Source organism: Hirundo rustica, chromosome 1 (genome assembly GCF_015227805.2).
Source record: "Hirundo rustica isolate bHirRus1 chromosome 1, bHirRus1.pri.v3, whole genome shotgun sequence".
NCBI classification, from domain to species: domain Eukaryota; kingdom Metazoa; phylum Chordata; class Aves; order Passeriformes; family Hirundinidae; genus Hirundo; species Hirundo rustica.
Window position 1 is genome coordinate 149728564 of NC_053450.1, and position 22136 is coordinate 149750699.

Genomic DNA, 22136 nt, shown 5'->3' on the forward strand with positions numbered 1-22136 from the left:
CAAATATTTGTTGCTTGATCTCCATTGAACTGTGATACTTCATTTTGCATTAGGTTGTAATGCCAAAGCTGTGTTCAGCCATGCAGTAGGAGAGCTCCCACAGAGCCCTACTGGGACACTCACAGTGGTAAGTGGTGAGGTAGGAGTGGGCTTCAGTCAACTGGCATTCGTCTGTGCTGTAGATTTTATGGCTCTAAATTCAAGTAGCAACCACTTTTTAAAATTTAGTGCAACATCTTTAATTAGAGGACAAGCGCAACAAAGAACCTGTAATTATAAGAAAACAAAATCATGTGGTTGATGCAGTGAGTAGCGTCTTTGTTGTCACAGCGAGTCCACTCTGCTCTTGGGTTAGGTCACTCCTCAGTCAGCTTCAAGGGCAATCACTACTAATAAACAAAGCTTTTAAACTCTTCCAGGGAACGTGGCCCAGACCACTGAGGTACTGTAAGAACACTCAGACACACAGCTCTTAAAATTCTGTCCCTTATGTTGACTTCTTCCAAAATGCAAAGCAGAAACTTCCTTCAATACAATGAAACCAAAAGGATTGTAGTTGCATTTTTGTGCCCTCCCCATGGCCATCCAAGTCTTTCTCACCAGAGAACCACCTGCCAAGCTCCTGATAATTTGGCATGTGTATCCATACACAGAAAAAGACAAAGATTACTCAGGCTGTGCTGTGCAACCATCTCCCTCTTGGACCTTAATGAGCAGAATTAGGACTGGATGCCAAAACTAGAGGTTTGAGTTGGGTTAAATCTATCTGATGGCATCCATCTAAAGTTAGTCAAGTGGCAGCAACAGTGTGTTTTGTATTGGAGCTGTGCAATTTGGGCTGAAAGAGGATTGAAAGAGTAAACAAAGGTAGTGCCTTGCATCTGAGGTTAGATTTTCTATTGTGGTGCCTGCTAGTAGAAACTCTTTTTTATAGACAAGCATGATTTCTTTGAAGAAACACAAAACTTCACCACCAGTTTCTCCTCCTAACTGTAAGGACGTGCAGTATCACTCCCAGACCCAAAGGGATGATATCATTACTGATCTTTGATATGCAGATACTGGGAGCTGCTATTCTTATCCTGCTGGTTTTGCTTTTAGCCTATGGAAAGAACAAACAGGTTCTGCCGTGTTCTCCCTGTGCCCATCCCTCTTGCCTGCCCGGGTTGCACAACTGCAGTGCACGGGCCGTGGTCCGGGAGGAGCAGCTCCTGCTGCTGACCACGGACACACGGCCGCTGACCATCAGCTCCTGCCTCAGAGCATCACACACCACGCAAGCCCAGCTCATTCCAAGGACTTATTAAAAATACTCTAGACCCCTTTTAATTTAGGCCATAATTGACAGCTGGCTCTGGTGAGGAGCAATTTCGCAGGCGTCAAGAGTTTAATCGCAGCCACGCGAAGGAGCTTCCCTTGAGTCACACCAGCCCAGCCACCTGCCCCTTTCCTGCAGGCGCACAAAAACCTCACACACACCTATAGAAAGACAAATCCTCAAAAATACATAAACAGCTTGTCTCAGGGCTGGGGTCAGGTTCTTCTCTCAGGCAGCTAGGGACATGATGAGAGGACATGGTTGTAAGCTGTGCCAGAGGAGGTTTAGGTTGGACACCAGGAAGAATTTCTTCTCAGACGGAGCGATGAGACACTGGAATGGGCCCAGGGAGGTGGCGGTCACTGTCCCTGGAGGTGTTTACGGAAAGACTGCACATAGCACTCAGTGCCATGGTCTGCTTGACATGGTGGTGATTGGTCGTAAGTTCTACTCGATGACCCCAGCAGTCTTTTCCAACCTATTTCACTCTATAATTCTCCCGACCGTGTCCAAGGAATACCAAGCCGCGTACGAGGGAGGGGCGTGTGCGCGGCCGTGTATTGAGCCGGAGGCGGGACTCGAACCGGCGACTCCGCAGCTCGCCGGCTCCACCCCGCGCTCCCGGGGGGCCGAGCCGCGCAGGCGCAGAGGGCGCGGCCGGGCGGGGGCGCTGCGGGGCGGCGGCGGCGGCGGGCGCGGGGCCCCGGGGCCGCCATGGCTGACGCGTTCGGCGGGGCGGAGTCGGGCACGCAGGTGAGGCGCGGCCCCCGCCCCGCTCCCCTCAGCCCCGGGCCCGGGCACACGGGCGGGGAGGACCGGGCGAGGCCGCATCCGGGGGAAAAGAGGAGCGCCGAGCCTCCCTCCCTCCCTCATCCCCGCGGGGCGGGCGCGGAGGAGCCCCCGCGGGGCCTCCTGAGGGGGCGGTGCGTGAGGGAGGGAGTTCCGCCCCCCGAAAGGCCGCGGGGGCTTTCCTCGGTGGATTTCCCGGGGATCCAGGAGGGATCAGCGTCCCTTGGGTCCCTGTTCTGCCTTTGTGTCGGGATGCGGGTGGGCTCTTGCCATGGGCGCGTCTTGCAGCACGGGGGCAGGTTGATTGAGGTGTCTCGATAATTCCTTTATAAATATTACCTTCGCGCTCCCCTCCCAAGCGTTGGAGGGGATGCCTAAATAAGAAGACCTGAGAGGAAGATTCCATTTAAAGGTTCAGAGTTGGTGATCTTAAAGGTCTCTTCCACCTTTATGATTCTATAAATAAATGTAAGGTGGAATTGTTTTCCTCTTATTTAGGAGAAAAGAGGTTTGACTTTTTGGGATTTTGTTGTGTTATTGCTTCTTTATTCATTTCTGAATGCTTTATTTGTTAGAATCTGCCACTTGGAATCGGCAACTTAATTGTATGGAGATTTCTGTGTAACTCTACCAGAATATGCTGAATAGTTCACATAAGACAGGAAAATGTGATACTATTTATTTATTGTTAAAACTCTGTGTGGATTTTAGTGGGAATTGAGCTTTTAAGCCCGTTTGACACTTTAAAAAAAAAAAAAAAAATTAGTACCAGATGTCCACTACTGGCAAATAGACATGAATTAAGGACATGGGCTGTGTTCTTTGTCCAAGGGATAAATGCATTTATTTGTCCACATGAGGAATGCACATGGCATCAATGTGCCTGCAATGGATGGACATCCAGCCTGGAACAAGAGAGGAGTTTACAACCAATGGGTTAAGAGAAGTCAGTGTATGAATACAGTGTCCAGACAAAAAAATGGTAAAATCACTTGAAACAGAAAACACTTAATTTAAAACAATACTTCTTTAAATAGTCTCATGCATAAAGTGAGATTTTACTGAGTTATGCTGAGACCACAGTATTGTGCTGCTATTATTGAATATAATTAATACAACAAATTAGATCTTCCTGCAAAACACCTTTGGTATATCACAATAAAAGTAATGATAAATTGCTTGCATATGTCTTCATGCCCAAAGCTTACAAAAGCTCAGTCAGAGCGGTTACAGTGGTTGAGAATTAAATTCTGTCTAGTACTCGAGATAGGTTTGTATGTGTAAATAGCCTGTAGGTTGGCTCACAGTCTCTACCAGAGCTGGAGTATTTAATTTGAATTTCTTTAACATTTTAATGAAGTAATCTCTCATTCCTGACAAGACCTACATGTGCTTCCATTGATGCACAGCTCTGGTGAAACCAAGAGAGTACCAGCATGTCATGCATTAGTCAGTGGGACTGTCCATCTGCATATTTGTTTATTAAAAGGACGATAAATTATAAAAGGCATAGCTGAAATATTTGAGTCTCATCAGCTTTGTCATTAATGACATTTAACCCAGCTGCTGCTGAACTTTTGCTGTACAGCTTGTTCCCTACATGTAACTGCACATTTGTGCAGTTTCTTGCTGGCATAATTACATTTTCAAAGAACACCTAAGAGTGAGGAGCTGCCACTAGCAGGTTGCTAAAGGGTGATGTTTTCTGTAAAAAAAGATGAAGAGAGGAATAAATGAGCACCTACACTTCGATGATAGAATCTGAAATCTCTAAAATGGGATTTGAAATTGACTTGGGATTTTTTCCTAAGCTCTTCCCACTCCAAGGTTCTCTCCAGTGGTGCTGTACTGCTGTGTTGTGTACATTGTCCATGACAAAGCTTGACACCTGATATCCACCCTCCAGATTAGCCTTTACATGCTGTAGATTTCTCCCCCTCTCACTTTCCAGAAGAACATGTGAGGAGGCAAAACGGGAATGCCTCCCCTGGAACAGAGCCAGGGTGGCTCTTGCTCCATTTGGAACAGCCCGTGCTGTCCCTGTCTGTAATGTGGGCAGAGGTGAGGGATGCCTGTGTAGTGTCTCATCTCAGCTTTGCTCCCATCACTTCTGCTGCACTGTGGACAAACCTTGGTGAGAGTTGAAGGAAAATTGTTGGCTGTTACTGCCAGGAACCCTGTTGCTCCCAGCATGGCACTAATGAGGCAAGTGCCTTTGGAGATTCTGCTTCAGAACTCGGAAGTAAATACAAGCTTGATAAAAACACAGGTGCGCTATCATCAGCAAATTACCATAAATTACCTACATGAGCAGTGCACAGAAAAAGCACCTGTAGTTATTTAAAATTAATATATAAATTTGTCATCGAAATAACGGCAGATTCATATTTAAACCACAGCGATCAATTTACTGTGTGTTTCCAGCGCTCTCTCAGTGAACTTAAAGAGTTCATAGTCTAAGAGGAGACAGGGGCTCACAGTTCCAGAAAAAATAAACTGCAGAAGGTATATTTGTTAATATACATATTAATTTAGGAGCAGGGGGCTGCAGCAATGTGTTTAGGCCAGCGGTAGTTGTGGCTGCTGGCCCCAGCAGCGCCCATCATTGAGCCCTTGTTATCCCTGTGTGTCACAGCGGTGAAGTGAAAAGCATCAGAAAGCAGCAGCTTGTGGTGGTTTTCCTCTTTCCCTCAACTTCCACTGCCAATGGATGGGTGAAGGATTCCTGGTTCTTCTCCGCAGTGGGAGCAGCCTCTCCTCGCCAGTGGCCAGGCCCAGGACCTGGCAGCTGCTTGCACAGGAGAGTTGCATGTGTAGGGTCTGCCAAGGCTGTCTTGGTAGTTGAGAGCTGCAGGTTTATGTGCTCCAAGTTACATTCCTGTGTTCTTGTGTACATATGTCCTGCTGGATTTTTGCTTCGTCAAGATCATGGAACGCTGCTGGTTCCCAGGAGTTCACCGTGTGTTTTCCGTGCTGCTCAAATGTGTGAAGTGTAACGGGAGGGTCTGCTGATCCAGAGCAAGGTCAATTCGAGTGGTTCTTTGGCCCTTCAGAGGACGAGTCAGAAAACTCTCCTGGATATGTGTGAAGAGGCCAAGGCAAACACATTGACATTTTGTTAATGGAAGGGACTTTTAAAATGTCAATGAAAATGTCACACTTAGATTCCCATTGTGGCCACTTGAAGTAAATTCAGAACCATTTAATGGAGTTTTATTTTACTGTTAAAGGCAAACACACGCACATACACACACAGAGCTGTTCAAAGAACTTTTAAGATCATTCAGAGCAAATATTGCTCACAGATGTGACAAAGAGGAGAGCAAGAGAAGGCAGGAGTTGTTCAAAGGTGTGTGCTCGCTGCTGTTTACGTCTTGAGGATGGGACAAAACTGAACAGGATTTGTTTTGTTCGGATCTTTAAATGACAGCTGGGTGTCTTGGAGAATGTAGTATTTGGCACCAGGGCAGGTGCTCTGGTGACACTGAGCATCCCAATAATGTCCTTTCTCATGTGTGCCAGTACATGTAGGGAATAACAGCTCTAGTAGCAGGGAAAATGTTCATTCTTCCTTTACACAGTGTGCCAGAACTGCTAATAACACAGGTTTTGTGAATACCTGTCTACTTTCTATGCAAATACCTCTCAATTTAAGAAACTGTCCATGATCTTTGAACTAATTAGTTTTACAATGGTCTTGCTTTACGAGGGGCTTTGGAGAACTTTCTTAACAAATTCAAGCTTGCTTTAGAAAGGTTCTTGCAGAGCCACTGGAGACTAATTACTTTTGAACATTCTTAATCCATACTCTGTTTGAACATAACTATTATATAATAGGATTGTAACCCAGAGGAGTCACTTTTCAGGTGAAATGCACATGGTTTTACTTTATAAATGCTGAGGGGCTGGCTCAGGGGATTGATGATGGGTAAGGTTTCACCTCTCAGCCAGTATTTTTTTTTGGAGGTGATGGTTGTTACAAATTATGTTCTTTCCCTTTGTTCTTTGGAATGGCAGCACTGCAGTGTACAGGAGGCGATCCCTCTCACTCCTCCCTGCTCAGCCTTTGCTTTTTAAACTTTATTTTTCCTCATATCTCCAGTCCTCATTGCCACTGAATGTGTGCTCCTTGTTTGTAAGTCTGGGACCCTCTGCTGTAGTCCAGACTATACTTTTCCATATTTATGAAAACATCTTTAAAATCAGGCTAATCTTTCAATAGAACTGTCATGGAAAACTGTCAGTTCTTAGAATCCTTTAAATATATTTCCTGACATCCATTATTTTAAGTTAACACCATGGCTCTTTGTCTTGTCTTTAAAAGCTGCTTGCACGACTTGAGGGCAGAAGTTCTCTGAAGAATCTCGAACCTAATCTGTTTGCTGAGGAAGGATCTCCTGTTCATGGTAAAAATGTGTCTTTATCCCATTTATGGAAAAATGTTCATGTAAAAGTATTCTCAGAGATAAGCATACAAGTAAATTATTTTGCAGTAGATCAGAATTTTATTTGTTGATGTAGTTCAATGCAAACTAGATAAAATGGAATAATGCAAAGTCACCCTTCCAAACATTATTAAAGAGGCCTTAAAATCTCCTTTATGCGTATCAAGACACAGGTGTAGGTGAGTAGATACCAAGCACGTTGGTCAGTGTCAGTAGTTTTCCAGCAATTTGTTCTGGAGTCTGTCATTAAACCTCTTTGTTTGTTTGTTTGTTTTAATCAGTGGTCTAGACAACCACCACAAAGTCATAACTGCAGAAGTTCAATAAATAGCAAAGAGTTCAGCCATACAGAGTTGTCTGGGTAAGTTAGGATAAGGGGCATGAGCAAACAGTATTTTTCAATGAAGCCAAGTCATCAAGCCATTCAGTCTTGACTTGAAAAATCCTTAGATAGAACTTCATAAACAATTCCATTATGGACATGGGTACTAATTAGTTGAATGAGTTCACAATGTCAGGATCAACACGGCTCACAGAGACATTCAGTGAATGAACGATAATTTCAGATTGGAGAAATGGGGTAACCTTTCAATGACACCAGTACAAGAAATTTTAAGATCAAGGTTGGATATTTTAATGAAAGAAATTGGTGAACTAAACAGAAATTAACACACTATTCAGGAATTCAGACTAATTTTCCAGATTGTGTGAAATTTTGTGGATGTCACGATGGAAGAGACAACTCTGATTACACAAGACTAAAAACATATGAAAAAAGACATACGAGTGGCAAACTGTCAGGATCAGTGGTGAGGTACTACTGTTGTGGAAGTGATGTATGAGTGAGTGGATTTCATAGGGCAACTATGTGTCTTCAGTGGTTATCAGAACACTTGTCTGCAGTTTGAAGTCCCACAAATGTGGAAGGTTGAGAAGAAAGAGCAGAAAAAGCAATAAAAAGAATCAGGATAATTGGATGAGAGATGATGCTTGGTCTTCAAACACAGTCGCTGTGAGAGCCTTTGTGTATTTTGTAGCACTAGAGAACACATGGGCTTTAGCAGAACATGATTCCTGCCCTGAAAGTTTCCAGTGTGATGTAACAATGATAAAGGGGAGAGAAATACTGCTAAGCCAGTACAAGTAGAGCACAGAAGAATATTTACTCTCATTTCTGAGCTTCTGTGTTACTCACAAGAAGAATTAAGGGCCAGGAGTAAAATTGGTGTGTGCTTCACAAGGCTCTCAAATTCTTAATTTTTTTTTTTAGAAGATGAGATATTACTGTATTTTTTTCAAAACATATTTTTTTCAAAACCTAAAATATTAAATGATCTTTTAGTCTGCATGTTTGGTATTTTTTAGTCAACTTTACATAACGAACAAATGTTTGAGACTGGACTGGTTATGTACTTGTCAAACAGATTTTAAGACATTTTCTTGGGGATCAGTAACTCCCCTTGCTGCAGTCCATAGTGTTACATAGTTTCATGTCAAATTATCTGCTTTGCTCTTAAAGCTTTATAGGTTGTTCATGTCTGTCTGAAGACTGTTCCAGAACCTCAGTTCTAAGATGGCTGGAAACCTTCTAAAATTCATCACTGGTTTCTCGGTGCCAACAGAGTCATTGAACTTTTGAAGCGCTTGTATTTTTCTTCTGCTTCCAACAAATGGTATCAATTATTACCCGGATTGGTCATGCTTTTTGGCTGACATTAATGAAGCTGCCTAACATATTAGCACAGCTCTTTAGCTGTATATATATAAATGGACTTCACCTTTTATTGCGTTTTTGCTTTGTCTTTTAATACCACAGTATTCGTGTGAGCCCATGTGTTATTTTGATGTGTGTTCTCATTATTCAGTCTTAAATCCCTCTTGAAGGCCTACTTCTCCATTTGTCATGAACTTGACTTTTAGTGTGTCACTGTGGAATTCTGTAATATGTTCCCCATGAAGTCCATGCTAAACAGCTCTTCATCTAAAATGCTGTGATTAAAGCAATGCAAAGACCTAAATTATTCTTTTTTTCTGGTGGAATTTGAACCGAACAAATATACGAAGTTTCAATAAACTGTCCAAAGGTTACGTTTTAGTTAAGTGTTCATAACTTGCATGTCAGGGTACTGTAAAATAGGGACAGGTAATATAGGTATTAATGTGATACTCTAACCACGGCTTCTAATTATGATGGACTGGCATATTTAAGAGCACATAAGTACATTAATTACATACCATTTAAGCTCTTCTGGAATGGAGCAAAAGTGACACAAGCATTAAATAATCTTCCACTGTTGCCAGTCATATTTCCCTTGTGCCACTGGCATGAAGGTGTGGGTGTCAGTGTAAGGCTCTGATGTTTACCAATTGCATGACACCCAGCATTAATTTGGAATACATTTTAGGCCTTTCTATTTCACTTACAAATGGTACAAATATTAGTGACAGCTTCTGCACGGTATTGTAAATGACCAGCCCAAGAACTTCAAGGTAGCCTACAATGTGGAGCACACAAAGTTATTGCTGAGTATTCCAACAGCATGTTTGTGTCTGCAATGTCAGAAAATAGTTTATCCAGCATGTGCTGGTGAAATGATTTCAGACAAAAATGAGGCTCTTCTCACTCAAGACGTAACACCAAACTGATGACCAGGACTGAGCACAGTGTTTAAAATATATTAATCGTACATAAATATTTACATTTCTTTAGCATCATTTAGTTTAACCTACATGCTCATTTGTAGGAGTGGACCATTTTTCTCTTTCATCTGCCCATAATGAGCCAGTTCAGGCTGCCCCGAGCCAGGCAGTGTGTTGGGGGACTCCTTAAAACCTAACTCCTGAATTCACCAGTGCTGAATTTCATGTGAAATCACTCTGCTCATCCATCTCCATCTGTTAAATCTTCACAAACTTAAGTCTTTATTAACCCAATTAGTTTGTCTTCTACATGTTTTGCCAAGCTAATGGAACATTCATCTACTGATATGTTTAATGTCTGCCAACACCAATTCTAATAGAAAAAATTCCCATTAACTTTCTTCCACGTTAAAGTGCTGTTCCTGCTCTGCCTCTCAGCCTGTTCTCATCCTGTGACAGTATCTTTTTACTAATCCTCCTTTCAAGTTGTTTTGACATTAATGGATGATGCTGGTCCTGATCACTCAGTTTCTTCTGTGACCTATTGTCAGCGTGTCAGAGGCTTCTTGGAAACGTTGCTGGCCTCACTTCCTCCTTTGCTGTGTCATGGTTTGTCCTCTCTGATCCAGAGAAATGAATTTCCCCTCTTATCTTGCTGTAACAGCCTGGTTGCTAATTCAATGAAACTCTGCATTTATAGATGCTGCTATAAATGGCTCCTGTTTTGCACCCGTTCTTCTTGTGGGCAGCTCTTGGATAATCAGGAAGGCACAGAAATCCCCGCCTCTATTGAGGTTTTCTTCCAGTCGGAGCTGTTGCTGTTTTCAGAGTAACTCAAGTGTCTTGGTCAAGCTGCAAGGCAGCTGTGTATCTCTTTCAGCAATGTAGAACAGACTTTGAGGTGTGCTTGGCTGTCTTGCTGTTCACATTTATAAGCCACCACCACCTCTGAGAATGACTTTTGTCACTGAAGTTAGTTTTTTTTACTTTAATAAATTTTATTAGTTCTGCCAATTAAAAAACCTCATCCAGTGTCATTCTGTAGCACACAGACATCCTGCCAGAATGTCTTCAAATGGAAAAAGTCCACCATTTATTTCCTATAATCACTTTTGAATCCAGCAGGTCATATTCTGCTGTAAAGGCAGGTGAAGCAGTCTCTTGCCTGTTGGCCCCACTCAGTTATTGGTCTGGATTCAGAAATGCCAATCAGGGTGGCAGAAGTTTTGTGCCACAGCCAGAGCCAAAAGATACACTTTGTTCCTTATCAAGAGCTGCCTTACGCAATTACTCTAAAATATTTCAAAAGACAAAATATGAGGGAATGACCTACCCAGCACTTTTAGGAGTTCTTCCAAGCTGGTATCTCACCCTGCCAGGGTGTGGTTATGTCTCTGGCACAGGCTGTGTGACACCAGATCCACTGGCTGCAAGTGTCAGAGTTGGGCACTGCGACATCTGGACAGGAAGAGAAAATAAACACTTATGTACCAGGAAGTGCAGTTTTCTTTTCACCTCAGAAATGAGGGAGCATTCAGAACAGCTTAGTAAGGGAGGCAGTCAAGCTTTTTAATAAATTTTGGAGTATCAGAAATTCATAGAAATGCTATTTCTGAGTGTCACTGAAATGGACAGACTTGTCACATCAGGTGTAAATTGCTTTTAACACTTGCAAAGGGAGAAGAGCTTGGTTTCTTCCCTCCCATCCTCCTCCCCTCATCCCAAGCTGGACCTTGATGTAGGCACTTGTGAATGAGGACGTCCTCTGGAAGTTGAGCAGTGACTTGAAAAACCCTGTTAACTCAGGCAGGCACAAACATGTTTAAGGAAAGTTGCAGTTAATTCTCTACTCTCGCATTCCCCTATGGAAAGCTGTTATGCCATTCGCACTTGCCAAGGCCGTGGAAATCTCTCACCTTTCTGCAATTACAGTTGTGTGATTCTCCTTACTTCATGCAGTTACCCTTCTGCCTATAAAATCCAAAATGTCATAAATAAATAATCCAGTTCCCAAAATTAGAAATTTATAAAAAGCAGCTAATAAATGAACTTTTTCTAGAGTCTTGCTCTGATACAAGACATCAGAAGACTTTGGATAAGGCTTTAGAGTATCTTGTATTCACATCCAACCAAAGAACTGGTTTCCTAATGAAGCGTAATGCTGTTTTTAATTAACATTTAAAATTTTTATGATATGTATTTTATGACCCACATGGATGAGGTAATTAGGCTGAATCCTTTTATGAACAGAGATCTTATGCTTCAGACAGAGGCATTGCCTGGAGTTGAAGGGATTCCTGAGTCTCCCTTGCCAAAAGATGCAGTTTCACATTATTATCACCACAGCAGAATATAAGTGCCAAATAAACTTACCTGGTGTTCTCTTCACCAGTCACAGATTCCTGTAGGAATCTTTTGACATGCAGCGTGTTACATCTACGTGAAATGACCTCTAATATGTCAAATTTTTGTTTGTTTTGTCCTCTGTAATTTCTTAATTGTGTGTGCATAGTGTAGATGGTTTCTTAGCCACTTTTGTGTAGCAGCTTCCTCTTCTGCCTTCATCTGCCTGTAATGATACAGATGAAATCCAGTTGCAAATCTTCTATTGATGGAAGTCTCCTCGATGGTGCTGGCAGAGGTTTTCAACCTTTGTTCACAGTTTATTACCTTCACTTTAGAGGCCTTTCATGAAAACTGAAATATCTTTTGGTAGATGCTAACCAGGATTTAAACAATTCTATGAATATCAAATAAAATGCATTTCTCAATTTGGGGAATAGTGAGTATTGGTTCAGAAAACACTGAAAGCCAACTCTGGGCTATAAATGCTCTTACCTGACAACGTGCTGCTTTGTTTTTGAACAGGAGATGTTATTGAATTCCATGGCCCAGAAGGGACGGGAAAAACAGAAATGCTTTATCACCTTCTAGCCCGCTGCATCCTTCCCAAAGCAGAAGGAGGACTGGAAGTAGAAGTCATGTTTGTTGACACAGATTACCATTTCGATATGCTCCGCCTGGTCACCATTCTGGAGAACAGACTGGTGCAAGGGACAGAAGAAATGATAAAGCAGTGCCTGGGAAGGCTTTTCCTTGTGAGCTGCAGTAGTAGCACCCAGTTACTCCTCACTCTTTACTCTCTAGAAAACCTGTTCTGCGCTCACCCCTCGCTCTGTGTTTTGCTTTTAGACAGTTTATCAGCTTTTTATTGGATAGACAGAAGCAATGGAGGGGAGAGCCTCACCTTGCAAGAGACGAACCTGAAGAAATGTGCTAACTTCCTTGAAAAGCTTGTGACACAGCACCACTTGATCCTCTTTGCAACAACACAGACACTAATGCAGAAATCTGCAAACTCTACAGAAAGCTTTTTACCTTTAAAACTTCCACATGAAACTGACACAGACTACAGACCGTATCTCTGTAAATCATGGCAGCAAATGGTAACCCACAGGATATTTTTCTCAAAGCAGTGTAATTCTGGCAACAGCAAAGGTTTTACTGTAGTTTCTTGCCACCTCAAAAGGCACCAGATCGTAAAACGTTCATTTAGTGTTGCAGAATGTGGAGTTCAGTTTTAACACGAGTTCATTTTGTAAGTGTTTATCAAATCCTGGTGCTTAAGGCCTGATTAGGTCTAAGTAGCTTTTAGTAACTTTTCAACTAGCTGGTTGTTACTGGGTGATTGATAATTGTTGTCACCATTTTCTTGAAATTCGGTGAAGGGCAGGGAATGGTAAAATTTTTGAATTACTTTAGCAATTTAGTCCAAACTACAGAGGAATGTTGACATTACTTGCTTGTCCTTAATCAAGAAAATGGTAACCAAAGACACATAAAGTCCTGGTATCCTTCAGCAATCTAACCTATGTGGCCAAATGCCTATTGGAATTTCTGGGCCTTGCTGCTTTACACTCCTTCTTCTCCAAACTCCAGAAGTAGGAGCCTACTTGTCTGTGGCAGAAGTTGCAGAGAGGCCAGAGTTCACTCTTTATAAACATTGGCCTTGGTTTATTCCCTCTAGCTTTGGGCATAAGAAATGCTGATTTTGCTTGAAGAAGAGGATCCATTTTCACAGGCTGTTAAGTAGTGGTGATCCTGGCTGTGCTGCTTCTCCTGGCTCTCAGCCTCTCCATTTACATTAGCGAGTGCTCAGAGGAGCTGGGATTGCAGGTGTTCTGACCCTTACCAACGTCTGGCATTGAAGAATCTTCAGCTATTAAAGAAATAGAGGCCTGATTTCCATAACTGAAGGAAAAGTAAAGACCTAGCTCTGGGTAGCTGTGAGTTTGTGCTGCATGCAGCAAACAGTTTAGTTTTTGAAAATAATTAAGTGCAAGTTACGAGTTGTTTTGGGAGTGGAGGTTGTTTTTTTGGTTTTTACCATTTTTTAAAATGATGCACAGACTTTTTTCTCTGCCCTCCCTCATTATTCCTTCCCACTTCTTTCCCTTCCCCACTCTCTCTAAGAAATCCAGGAATGCCATCCCTCTAGTCTTTACCAATATGTATTTGCCACATGTAGAACATTTGTGTGCAGGATTTGGCATGTAACGTGTTGCAATTCTGGCAGAGAAGATTCAGAACTAATGAGAAACGCCCTACAGTTCTGGCAAAGAACACCACATTATTTATGAACCTAGAGTGCCCTTTGAAAGCTTCAAAGTGCTTTACAAGAAAGAAAATTGCACGCAGTACATTATTTAATACAAAAACTTACATTAGCTACAAATTCAGATTACTCAAACAAGGGGGAAATACTTCTTGCAGCGATGTTTGTTCAGTCATGTTGCTCAGCACGTTTTATAGTTTAGATTGACGAGATTAATAACAAAAATGCATATTAAGAAGAAGTATCTAGCTCAGTATCTTTTTGAGGAATATGCCTAAAAAACTGTTGTGAGACACTTACCTTTGAATTTCCTGACTTCTGAAGCAGTTTTTTCAAGTTGAATGTATGTCTGGAATCCCAGCTGTGTATAGTTCAGTTACCCTCTTGGGTTCCACTGTGTCTGTGCGCAACGAATTTGGTTTAATTATTCTTTCTGTGGGAAAACTTCTTTTTTTCCCTTCTCATTTTAAACCTTCCATCTTATCACTTCTTCACTCCATCAGTTCTTTTACTCTGACACATGAGCAAACTTTGCCTTTTCAACATCTCCCCAGAGCTGATGATTTTATAGAATGTCACTTCATTTGTGCTTTCTCATCCATCAGCACCAATATGTGTTTTATTTCAAAACCCACATAAGTACACAAATCCATGAAAAAATATAGAACAAGCATTCAGCCTAGAGTGGACCCAAGTTTACCACAGTAGATACTTCCGCTATGAATTATGATAAAAGAGCATTGCTGATTTTTTTGTAAAAAAGAATGGGAAATTTCAAGTAGAGATAGAGAACTTTAAAATCTGAAAATTGTAGGACTGTGTAATTTCTACTAGAAAAAAATAAAAAACAGCTCCCCCTTTCCATTGGAGAATACAGCTCCATTGATGATTAACTTCTTCATAAAATCATACTTGCTTGAGAATATGCTTGAGGAAGAAAAAATTGATATGTTCTGGCATTCCTGTCTGGAAAAAAAGCTTTTATATTATTCACAATGTAGTTTTTATTTTACATTGTACTATAAAAGAAATGCCTAAATTGAAATGAAGCCAAAGTTCTAGTTGATCAAAAAGAACACCTCAGGAAATTTTGAAACTTCCCAGTTTTATTTTTACTTTGAATGCAGACAGGTTTTTTAAATTCTCTTTTAATTGTATTATTCATGCTCTGCACATTTGTTTTAGCTGTATAGCAAGCCTGGATTTCTGAGGTGCTGAGCATCTACATATCCCTATAATGCTGCAGTAGAGATAGGCAGTAATCTGGGAGTTCACTGACCTCATCCTCTGACAAAATTATGCCATTTGGAAAAATGAACCTTTAGGACACAAGTCTCAAAGATGCAGTGATAAAGAACCCAGGAAACAGCAATTTTATTTGTATTAGTGCTTAATGCTCTGTGGCTATTTAACATGTGGTTTGCCATTTTTTAAATGGAGAATTTTCTCAAAATTTTGTACCAATTGTAGTTAATGGAGAGTGCAGTCCTTCCTTGTGCTGGAGGAACAGTGTATGAAATGTAGCATTACTGGAATACTCTGGTTAATGCAGATCCTCCTCTTTCACCTAGACCTGAGGTACCAGCCTGTCTCCAGCCCAGTGTCTCACCTGGGGTGCCCTGAGCTGCTGCAGCTCCATCTCCCAGGGAGGAAGCAGCTTTCGGGTTAGTAGGTCTGTGCTAAATCAGCCCTGCACAAGAGCATGGAATACATGTATTCCTGAGCTCTGATTTACTCAGGTATTTCTCAGAAATGAAAATCCTTTCATGTCAGTGCCATTGTTCTTCAGCTCAGGGTGGTATTATTAAGGCTTTTGTAGATTCAGGAACTTTTTACATTCCTTAGAATTTTGTTTGTTGTTTCATATGCGATGTGGAATTAAAGCAGCAAGCTTGAAATAAAGAGGAACTAGTTCACCCTTTCCCCCATCCTTTTCATAACGAGAGGGCTCCATAGCAAAACCAAATTAAGGTATTTTGCAGGTTTTATATTTATTTTCTACTAAACTAGTATTTCTATGGACACCTGGAAAGAAAATGTTGAGTTTTATATTCAGTTAAAAGTTCTTTATATTCCTAGACTTTATAGAGCAAATAAAATACAAAACAGTTTGCTTGGTTTGAGTTTGCACTTGCACATAAAATTCAAGTTTCCTTTTTCTTATATAACTAATCTGAGAAACTTAAGTTTCCCTGGAGTTTGGAAATGGCAGAAGATAAATGTTCTCCCATGGAAACATACTTGCAGTTGTATTTTTGCTGTAGAGTAATGGAGAGAGGAAGAGGAAATACCACTTGGATGGCAGCTGTATGGAAGCCTTGGACTGTGTCTGAAGAGGAACATAACTTTTTACTTTTCTGTGTCTGCACTAATAAAATGTCTCTTGAACCTCTTCATTCAAATGTACTTTTGATATCCAAATACCATACTGGGGCAAAGGGCAGCATCATTTTGCCATCACCAGGCCTGATGCCAAAGTTAACACCCACCCCAGGATAAAGCTGTGCCACAGCACCAAGCTCCAGCTGGTGAAGGACGTTGCAGTGAATTCACACCTGTGTAAAAGCTGCAGACAGATGCCAACAACTACAGAGTAGCACAGGATCTCTGCATTTAGTAAAGAAGGGGAGGCACTGGAAGGGCTTAGAAGACTTTGGCAATGGGAAAAAAATTCAGACAGGTAAAGGAGCATGAGTATAATGGATTTGCATGATCTGGATGGAAAACTGATGCTCAGCAGCAGTGTCTGAAATCAAAGGTCTGGCCATCCCTGTGTGCAAGAGAAGACAGCAGAGTGGCACTGGGCTATGAATAACGTAGAGTGTGACAAAAGGGCCCATGGACTGTTCACAGACCTGTGTAGCATGGTAATACTTTCAAAGAGAAGGTTGACTAGAGTGGACCTGTAGGTTGTTCCCATCTGGGAATATGGATTCCACTATGTAGATGCTTTATAGCTGATTTATAATGAAAATATAAAACTCCACTGCTCTGGACCCAGGAGGAATTAACTGTAAAAACAGACTTCCTGTTTTATGTTGGGGGTTTTTTCCCTCCAGCTTTAGGCACCTTCCCAACACTCAGCTCTTAGCTCCAGAGCTCTCTTGCAGCTTTCTGTGGCAGGAGCAAGCTTCACTGAAAGTGAGTCGTTCTCTCCTTTGCTGAAGGTTTATGTACACACTTTATTACTGGGCTACCCAGAGAGGGAAGCTTGAACCCATGTGACACATCAGTGTTACTGGTAAGTAGCTGTGGAGGCTTGATTCTGTTGGCAATCAGGAGTAATGTCACATTTGAGCAGATGATTTTGAAGAAACAGGGCTGTGACTTCATTTGGGAAAAGTCTGGCACTCTTTCCTCTGCTTTCCCACCCTGCTTTGCACCATGCCCCAGCCAGCTGGTCGTTGTACCTGTGTGGGCCTCAGTGCTCCAGGATAGCGGTGACAAGATGTCACCGCCTTGCCAAATGTTGGTGAACAGCCATGTTTGGATCTTGGCACTCGCGTTCTGCAGGAGCTGGCACAACCACTAGAGTTAATTTAAACCTTTTGCCAGGTTTCTTTCTCATACATCTCACTGGGCCTGTGCTAAAGACCTCCTGGCCGTGGGGGATATAGGAAAGAGAAGAAATCTTGGTGTTTGAACATAAGGACAAGATTTTAGGCCATTGCTCCAAAAAGAGGCCAAGCAAGGCTGTGAGATTTCTGCAGTGGCAGACAGAAGTCAAGGTCTCAAAGGTGGCTTGGCAAAGGTCAAGGAATGGACTCTACATCTGTCAAGGGATGAATAATTTTGACTTGGAATATTTGCACACTCTCACACTGCTGATGGAGTAGACAATGCTCTGGTGGGCAGTGCTGTCTCTGAGGCACTCTGGCTCCATCACTGACAGTTCTGTCTCCATCCCAATATCTCTCTGAGGAGGGGAGTGAGAGGGGAGAGGGTTGAAAAGAGGGAAGGCTGTTAGAGAAACTCCTCAATGCTTTGCTGATGTATGGGAAACAGGAGAGCCATTTGGTCATCAAAAGTTGGCTGGCAAAGGGCTCCATTTCTCTCCAGAGGCTGTAGAAAAATGCCAATAGTAGCGAAGAATGGCTTAGCTAAAACCAGCACACTCTCAAAAGGTCAGGGGGAGCCTGCAGCCCCCATGAAGAGGAAAACCTGGCTGGAGAGAAGACACCACCAGAGCTGCTGTTCTGCTCCTTCTAATTCCTGTGAGCATGTCCTGCTGGACAAACTGCCACTGGAGATGGGACACTGTTCAACTCCTTCTGGGAAGCAGAAAGCTGGTGGGAGGCCACCCTGTCCCCATGGCTGCTAAGCAATCTTGCCTGTGATGATGAGCATTCACTTACAAGGTCATGGCTAAACTTTCCCTCATCTTTTATTTTAATGCCTTAACTCCATGGCTCTGCAATGATACTGCTGCCACTGCTTGCATTTCAGTTACCATAGGCATCAGTGGCACTTTTCTGATAAAAAATCACATTTTGTGAAATTACACAGGTGCTTGTATTTTCACCCGTGAGAAAAAAAATGATGCTTTAAAAAAAAATTTATGAATCCCCTAAGCAAATGCTATAGACCAGTTGCATAGGCAATGAAGTTACAGAAGCCAGTGGAGCCAGGAATTTGAATAGCCCACACAGTTAAAGGAAAGGGCTCACCATCTTTAAAATCCATGGAGGCATTCCAAATATGATTATTCTGCAATCCTGTTGACAACAAATCTTGCAGGCTGACACTACATGCCCCTTCCCATTGATTGTATGGCCTGCACAAGCACTCTGAGCCTATTAAGCTTGAAGTCCCTGCTGCAGATAATAACTTAGACATTTCAGTCCCTCAAGCAGACACAAAAAGTACTTACTAGCACAGTTGTCAATTTTGTGGAAATGTCCTGTGGGATTCCGTAAGTATCCTAACAACTGGCTGAGCTCTTTCCTTCGCTCCCACAGGTGTGGTTAAATCAAGGAGCAGTCAGTGCTGGCTGGAGGCAGGCAGAGCTCAGCTGCCTGGTGCCTGCCAGAGAGTGTCTGATCCACTGCTGGCTGCTAAATGCTCAGGAAAGGCTCCATCTCCCACCATGGCAGAGGAGTCAGTGAGACCTCCCCTGGACTCAGAAGGGAAATCCTAATACAACTGATTTTCATCATGACACAGCAGCAAATCAGCTTTTCTCAGTGGTGGAAATGGGAATTTCTGACATTCTCAGGTCTTTGCTGGTTCCAGATCAACTCACACTGATGTCAGTAATTCACCCCCGTGACCGAGCATCACGGCACAGCCTGAAGGGGACTCACCTGGGGGCACCTGCTGGGAGGTTCAGCACGGCTCCTGGACCAGGGCACTGCTCCTGGCATCCCTCATGGCACAGGGAGAGCCAGCTCTGCTCCTCTCTAGAACTGCACAATGCTCACCTGTGGTGGCAGTGACTCCCGACCACTGTCACCCCTAAAGGAAACGGCTGTCTCTCATTCTGATCAAATTCCATAGCTCTGCTCATGGCTCTGCTCTGGTGGGATCTTGTGCCTGTATTTTGGGTTGAAGTCACTTCTGTTTTGTAAAGCAGCTCAAGTGGTTTTCCTGCTCTGTATGAAGGATAAAGGTTGCATCCACCAGTCTCGGTGACACTTTACCCACCCTCATGGCTCTACTGGCTATGAACCAAATAGTAATGAGAAAGAGCAGCATAACAGAGTGTCAAAGTTACAAAACAGGCTTTTCTTTTTGTCTTGGTTTGGGGTTTTTTGCTGCTTCTAATAGCTCTTCTAGGAAACAAAATTTCCCAATACTTCCTTTTCTGGTAAGACAGAGTGTGTGTGGTATCCTCCCCCAAAGGCAAGAAAAGGACATTCTCTGGTTTTTTTTTTTGAACTGAAGCCATACTTCAGTTTGGGCTGTGCATTCCAGTGTCGCTCCACTCGTGAATTGATCAAAGATACCATGGACAATGGGAAAAGTAGGAGGGAGTGCTTGAACACGTGTGCTGCAGACAGGTGTTTAAATGAATTCACTGCATATGAAGAAAATTCCGAACTTTTCCTTCTGAATTTGCACTTTTATATGAACAGCACAGTTGAATTAGAGCCTGAAGATGATAAAAATGCAGACACACAATAACAAGGCTGGTCTTCTAGATCCTTTGATCCTACAACCTGTTTTCTCCAAGAGCAAGGTTTAGCTTCTAGGAAAATAAAGGTGACACAAACAAAAGTGCTTTCTGTTAGGATAAGAAACCATCAAATATCAGTGCAAAATTTCAAAACCTGCTGAATTCTCAGTATGTAGAATTGGTCCTGGCTACTCTCTGCTCTGTATGATTTCAGTGTCACTGTTGTCCTGTCATTTATTTGAAGCCAAAACCATTATATTTGGGAAGCAGGTAGGCTTTCAGACTCTCCAAAACCAATTCAGTATAATTATGGGGTAGGATGTACTAAAACTAAACTGTTAATTCATACACAAACTAAAACATATATTTAGCTGCCTCCAGGATTCTTGTGAACAACAGCAACACACAGATAGGACAGAATGCATTTATTTCATCTTGCAAAGCCATCATGACGTGAAAGAGGACATTCAAAGGCAAAGGAAAAATCCTTTTGTTTAATGAAAACTGAATGGGAGGTACATTTTCTTACACTGTGGTCTCCCGTCCCAGCTCCCCTCCCTGTCTGAAACACTGTGCCAAAGCTCAAGCAGTAAATCTCTCTCTGCCAAAAGAAGCCTGCTGGAAACCAGAATAAATACAAGTGGAGACTGGAGTAGAGACTGAAGCCTCATCTCATTTTGGATTTGCCTTGTTTCCCCACAGCTTTCCTTCTCACCAGTTAATTGGTCTTGATACTGAAAAGCAGATCCGGATAATCCTGGGCAGGGTGACATTAGGTTTTGAATACAGAAGAAAAGAGAGGTCAGAGCGTAGTCTTGATACAAAGACCCCAACTCCCCCAATCCCGTGAAACTGTATTAAAGCCTTAAGTACTCCTGAATAAGGAATTGCTTTTTTGCAGACTTTTAGTTGATGGTCTTGTTTGAGTACTCATTTTTAATTCATCAAAGGAAACAATAGAAGATGGTTGAGGATGCAGCTTGCCCAGGCTTCTGCCATGGAACAGCAAAGCTTAAAGGTCTGTTTTAAGATGTTTTAACAGACACAGGTTGAAAAGGCTTGAGTATAAGGCAGCCTTGCCAAACACCTGGCCTTTGGCCTCTAATGGTTTTGATTGTGCTGTAGGTTGGGTTTGTGTTGTTCTCCGACCACCAGTTCAAGTCTCAATTTTGCTTATTTGCTGGAAGTCTGTGTACCTGACATTACCCAAACAGGCCATGGTAACTCCAGGACAACCTATAGATTTAAATGATAATTACTACAGCATAACCTAGACAATAAACCTGTCAAGAAAAACAGTGTGAAGAAACAGCTACAGACAAAAAAAAAATTCCATGTGAATATTAAAAATTAATCATGGGCTAACAGCTAACAGAATTCTTGCTAGCCCAGGGAAGCTACTGCTTGAATGAAAATTCATTACTTATAAACAGACTTGGGATATCTTGCCCACAACAGACTGCTCAAGTAATGTAGATCCTGTTAATTTTTTTATCCATTCCCCTTGTCAGGCCCCAATGGAATTGTTTAAGTTGGACTTAGCGCAGAAGCCACCAGCAGAATGCACTGAGTGTGCTGCTCTGTTGGCAGGACTCGAGGTTGTCAACGCAATGAAAGGATCTCAGCCACACAACCCAAGTTAAACTTGCCTCCTGCCAATCTGCCACATGCTAAATTCCAATAAATTGCTTAATTAATGTAACGAAAGCAAACTGTACTCCAGTCTGCTCTATAGGGAGCTGAAAACACCCTCTCATACACAAGCAATGATGCCCTGTCCTTTAACAGTGTGGCCTATGTTTATCTGTTCCTAAGAGCTCTTATGTGCACACCTCTTGTAAATTTTTCTATTCCATTGTACAGAAAGTATTTCTGGTTAACTATTTTGGTAGCCTCATTTATATTCCCTATTTCTAGAAAGGCTCGTGCATATGTTTAATGCATGAATAGTTCCAGGGAAGTCAATGGGAAAATTTATACCTTTAAAGTTAAGGGTGTGCATACATCTTTACAAAGTGAAAATGGACTTTTCGTCTACACCTCAAGGTTTCCTCCAGCTGCGTGTGCCAGAACATACATAACTGAACCAGGTTTCCAACACTAATCCATTATTCCTCCACCTAGAAACTTGAAATCCACCATTAACTCTACGATCATTATATATGGCTCTCTTCCTTTTTCCTGCTTCTTTCCCAAATTACTCAGAACATGGGG

The 22136-nt window shown here is 42.2% G+C and overlaps 1 protein-coding gene across 3 annotated transcripts in view; it reads left to right on the forward strand.

Moving 5' to 3' along the window:
- The first annotated feature begins 2005 nt into the window (after positions 1–2005).
- Positions 2006–22136, forward strand: part of XRCC2 (X-ray repair cross complementing 2) — a 34667-nt gene continuing 14536 nt past the window's right edge. Inside the window, exons 1-4 of one of the 3 annotated variants that reach the window (XM_040085174.2) lie at positions 2006–2071; positions 6432–6513; positions 12061–12290; positions 12385–12524. In XM_040085174.2, the coding sequence (XP_039941108.1) occupies positions 2033–2071; positions 6432–6513; positions 12061–12290; positions 12385–12411 (378 nt within the window). In that variant the 5' untranslated portion in view covers positions 2006–2032 and the 3' untranslated portion in view covers positions 12412–12524. Of the gene's footprint in view, positions 2072–6431; positions 6514–12060; positions 20605–22136 lie in introns of those variants that run through there. The other 2 variants (XM_040085167.2, XM_058422487.1) reach the window with 2 other exon arrangements.